The 5,412-nt window shown below is 35.4% G+C and overlaps 1 protein-coding gene across 1 annotated transcript; it reads left to right on the top strand.

Moving 5' to 3' along the window:
• Positions 1 to 886: 886 nt before the first annotated feature.
• On the top strand, positions 887 to 4,802 carry LOC107609577 (Rhodanese/Cell cycle control phosphatase superfamily protein). The gene is made up of 5 exons (XM_016311579.3): positions 887 to 1,399; positions 2,085 to 2,336; positions 2,463 to 2,561; positions 3,055 to 3,342; positions 4,262 to 4,802. The coding sequence occupies exons 1-5, from the start codon at positions 980 to 982 to the stop codon at positions 4,637 to 4,639; spliced, it is 1,437 nt and encodes a 478-aa protein (XP_016167065.1). The 5' UTR covers positions 887 to 979; the 3' UTR covers positions 4,640 to 4,802.
• The last annotated feature ends 610 nt before the right edge of the window (positions 4,803 to 5,412 follow it).

Genomic DNA, 5,412 nt, shown 5'->3' with positions numbered 1-5,412 from the left:
AGGTTAGCATTAGTGCATTTGTGTATTATATTAGAACAAGTATTTTTATCCATAATAACATTACGAGAATAATTTTTTTTTTTTAAATTATAGTTCACTTTGTTCTAACAGTATAAATTATGCATGACACAAAAGATTTATAAAATCAAACTCTTTTTACAAAAAAGTCGTAAGTTGACAAAAGTTTCTGACTAAGAAGACCAAGATATCTGCAGATAACAAATTAAATAATAAGATTTTTAGTTATTATTTTTATATGAAAAAGTCTAATTTTTCATTAATAATTAATTTTAACATTCGTTATCTAAAATTTAAAATAATTTAATGTGTATATTTTTACATTTAAAATATTTTAATTGTAAAAAAAATATCAAATGACATATTTTGATTTGTTAAATTACTAATAGAAAATATAATTATACATAGAATAAAAATAGTAGAGAGAAATATAAAATGGAGAGAGGTAGATGAGAGAATTTAGGAAATGAGTTTATTAATTTTGAAAAAAAATTATCAAGAACCTATTTGTCCTTCGAACTTTATTTGTAAAATGACGTCAAGGACTTATTTGTCCTTCGAACTTTATTCCCCTTCCAGCGTGGCACCGTAACAGACACCTGAATACCGTTTCAGCCAATTTTATTTGGTATATGAGAGGCAAATAGATGAAAGGACTAAATTGTCCTCCGTTTATTAAAGTCAAAAACTTTTTTGTATTTAAATTTTGTCAGATATATTTATCAAAAATTAAAAAAGTTAAAAATCTATCTGTCTTTTTCCCTTAAAAATTTGTCACCAATGAATCACTCCATATACATGATAGGATTCAATAAATCACTGATAGATATCGTGAGATTCGAACTCTATTATGGTTTTTAATGAGCTTCAAGAAGTATTGGGCCTGAAGAAACCTTATGACATATGAGCGTATACGAAAAAGAAGTTAGTTCTTCTAAGAAAAAAAGAAAACAAAAATGCAATGCTGCGACATCCAAACGTGGCCTCCACACTAAGGAGCAGAACAACACTGTCGCTACCTCCGCCAACAATGCTCTCGCCGTCGCCGCCGCCTTCCGCCGCGTCTCCCACCAAAACAACGCTTCCATCCTCCCTCTCCACCGCACCTTCCAAGCCCTCATTCCACCACTTCCCTATCTCTTCCACATCTTCGAACTCTCACACACTTCACAGCATAATGACCCGTTCCAATTCCAAGTGTTTCTTCTCCTCCGGGAACACCACAACACCGATTGCCATATCGGAAATGACCCGAACCGAAAATCCGGAACCCGAATCCGACGTGGATGAATCTCTGGTGGTGGTTTCGTTCTACAAGTTCGCGGATTTCTCTGACCATGCAGCTATGAGGAAACCCTTGAAGGAGCTTTGCCAACAACTTGTAATACTCACAACTTTTAGCACTTTTTCTTAATCCATTATTTTTGTGATTGTTATATGTATAGGGGCCTATTACTTCATTATTAGAAATTTGACTAATCTGGTTCTAGAAATTGTAATTGGAAGTTGGAATTAGCTAAGGTTGGGTTTGTATTCTGTCTAGGGTTTATGATTTAGCGAAAAACATAGACAGTGAGATAGGTACAAAGACAGATGCAAAAAATAGAGCTTTTGTGTCTACTGTATCTACATTTCTCTCTTAGAGAGAGTATCCAAATGCAACCTAAGGGAAAGTGAGAAATCATTCTTGATGTTACGAAATTAATTCTTGTTCAGATTGTTCGTTATAACAAAGATGATCTTTTGATGCATACCATAAGTATAAAAGTTTCTATTGTTGATATTAGTAACTGAAATATTTTCTTTTCATCATAGTTTGTAGAGTGCATTGATGTAAATTGTAATGATTAATAAATTGTTGAATTTGCATACTACAAGCTAATCAAGTAGCTTTAACAAGGGAGAATATCAAAAGTGCAACTTAAAGAACCAATTTCTAGCTAAGCAAGCTACCTGATTTCTAACAGTGAAATATGGTAATATTAAGAATAAAAGAACTAATTTAGTATTTTCGTTGACTTGAAGCTGTGGTAATGCTCGTGTCTCACTGATCTGATGCTACTCAGCGTGTTTCAGGCGGTATTATTCTTGCGCCTGAAGGGATCAATGGCAGCATATGTGGCATTCGGGAGTCGGTGGAGAAAGTTCTTGCATTCATACAAAGTGATGACCGATTGAAAGGGCTAAGACGGGTTGAATCGCCTGTTAGTCCCGAGGAGGAAGCCATTCACCATGGACACAGTGCCAGTTCTCCTCTTGCTGCAGGGGAAGATGCACCTTTCCGGTGGGATCATGTGAGGGTCAAATTGAAGAAAGAGGTAGCGCTGGCCGTTGAATTCGCAATGCCGAAAGAATGAACTCCTTCATTAAATATCAATGTATTTGAGGCATTTTACCAACCTGCTGTGGTTCTTATGATTTTTTGTTTATTTACATTTTGGCAGATTGTCACTCTTGGGATGCCTAGCATATCACCTATTGAAAAGGTTGGGAAATATGTTGGCCCGAAAGAGTGGAATGCTTTGATTAGTGATCCAGATACGGTATGTAACAAACTTCCCGTTATCATTATCTGTCAGTATTAGATTGTCTCTTTATTTGATCCTATAGGTGGAAGGACCATATTAAATATGTTTAGTTTTTTCTAAATGATTGGGGTTCTTGATGGCATTAAATGTTTAAGTTGTGCCAAGTCTTTGCATTCTGGCTTGTTAGAACTAGGATTTTCCAGCTTAAAGAATGGAAAAAAAATATTGTATTTCTGAAAATTTGTAAATGAACATTTGAAGCATTGTATTTTACTGGCTCTTCGTCATGTATTGATGTCAGAGGTATCACTTTTATGGGGGTTGCTCTTTGTTTTCTTTTCATTTGGTGTTGGGTTATGCAAATCTGACCATCAGTTCTACTTGTATGGATTGCAAACTGCACATCTCCAACTCTCCAGTGTAGTCAAAATATGTTTTTGAGAAGTATGCAAGACAATGTCGCATAGTATTGCTGCTGTATTGATCAAGATTAACATCTCATGTTTAGGTTGTGATTGATGTGAGGAATAACTACGAAACCAGAATAGGAAAGTTTAAAGGAGCAGTTGATCCATGTACTTCATCATTCCGAGAATTCCCCTCTTGGGTGGAGGAGCATTTCCAGCTTACTGGATGTGGGCTTCCGGAAGTTGAGGTAGACAATTCAATCAAAAGTGATGAAAGTGAAATGGAGAATCCAAAACAAAATATGCCAAAACGTGTCGCAATGTATTGCACTGGAGGTATCCGATGCGAGAAAGCAACAAGTCTACTTCTCAGAAAAGGTTTCAAAGAGGTAATTCTCTGCTTATATTCTATTCTGATTTGTGCAGCTGATTCTTTGAGAAAATCATTTGTTGCGTTATTCTTCTTGTGAAAAGGGAAAAAAGGTATAGTTTATTTTTTCTTCAATTATTTTTTAGCATGATATCATATTAGTGTCTCTAAGGACTTTGCATTTTCTAGTTTGGAACTTGATAGCACTGCCAAGAGTCTATCAAATAAAGAGATGTCCTTTAATTTTTTATCCGCTTAATTATTGTTTAGGTCTCTATAGTTTCAAATACTAGGATGGGAGGAATTTGGCAGGTCTTGCAAGTGTACTTGTAAATTCTGTTTTCAGAATATAAACTTCAAATCCTTTATGCCTCATCCATATAGAGGCATTTATCATCGATATATTGAAACACAAGAAACATGGCTAAAATCACGAGGCACATGCTTCCCATTGTTTCCATGTATCCCACACCAATTATTTTCTTTTGCCTAGTCTCAAGTTAAACCACCTCACATATTTTAGAGTAACACATAGACTGATTATTTAAAAAAAAAAATAAAAAAAACATAATAACAGTTTGTTTCAGTTTCTATTTTTTTTTTTAAAAAAAAAAAGAAGTAATTTTATGACTGAAATCTTCTATATAGCTGGAAAGCTGATAAACAGGTTTTCTGAAATGGAATGGTTGAAGCACACTATTTTCAGCATCTACAAAAAGCTGGAAAACCTTTTTTATTTATTTAAATATTCAGATTATTTTAATAAAATTATCCAAATATGTGGAAACTTATTTTTTAAAAGTGATATTGTAAAATAAACTAAAACAAACGCATGGTAAGTATCTGTTGGTTTCACATGAGCATAAGCTTTTGCTCGTTATATTTTTCAATTGGTATCCAATATGAATTTTGTTATATTTATATGTAAAAAATCCCAGGTCTATCACCTTGAAGGTGGAATCCTGAAATATCTCGAGGAAGTTCCAGAGAAACAGAGCCTCTGGGACGGTGAGTGCTTTGTCTTCGACAAGCGAGTCTCCGTTGAGCATGGATTGGTGCCAGGAAACTTCAAGCTCTGCTATGGTTGCAAGCAGCCTGTGAGTGATGCTGACATGGAATCCCCTGAGTATGAATATGGAGTTTCTTGTCCTTACTGCTTTTCGTCGAAATCAGAAGAAGAGAAGGAGAGGGCTCGTGCGCGACAACGACAATTTGAGAGGTGGGGAATCATAGGTGGTCCGGATAAGGGTCGCCGACCATCAAGTAAACCGGACAGTGGCTGTGCAAAACCAAACCAGCTTTCACGTTCTGTTTAAGATCTTTGATATTGTTTTTGGGACGAATGTTTAGGCCTTCTGTCTAATTGTCTTCCTTTTGCTTCCTTCCTTGAATGTGTTCAAAGTGCATGAAACCAAACTATAGATGTATGTTTTAATTTTTGAAGTATGATTAAATTTGAGAGGACTGTTTTTTGGTTTATGGTTTTGTTTTAACTTGATTATAAACTCAGTTTTGATTCCTTCTAGAAGATCAATGCTGAACTGAAATACTGCAGCCAGTGTATAGTAGCTGACTAGCTGTACTAGTGAAGTGAAATTCTGGACAGTAGGTTGGCTGACCCCTAAATCAGCAGATGCAGGTGCATGAATTATAGGCCTCCTCATGTGATGGTGATGCATGAGAATCATGAGAAGCATGAAATGCATGAGATGCATTAGGAACAGGGAAAGAACTACCATAAAAGGGGTCAACAAAGGCTTGAGGAGAAACAACCCGTGATGGATTTGCATCAAGTGTGGACTTGGGCAAATGTAAGGAAAGCAAGACTCAAAAAACATCGCATTGTTTGATAAAAATATTTCTCTAGAATATAAATCATAAAGAACGTCATAAGGGAGTTAAAGTGACTTTCGGGCTCTCTTGCCAAATTTCTTCCTTCATTGAGTTAAAGTGGACACAAGCAAGACAACCAAAAGTTCTAAGGTACTTAATATTTACATTCTTTCCAAATAAAACATCATAAGGGTTTTGATTTTTCAAAATGGGAGTAGGCAGTCGGTTTATTAAATGAACGGCTTGCCCCACTGCA

The sequence above is a fragment of the Arachis ipaensis genome, chromosome B7, assembly GCF_059453495.1.
Source record: "Arachis ipaensis isolate K30076 ecotype BB chromosome B7, ASM5945349v1, whole genome shotgun sequence".
NCBI classification, from domain to species: Eukaryota; Viridiplantae; Streptophyta; class Magnoliopsida; order Fabales; family Fabaceae; genus Arachis; species Arachis ipaensis.
Note: the sequence above shows the minus strand (reverse complement) of the source record. Positions and strands in the feature narration are given on the sequence as shown.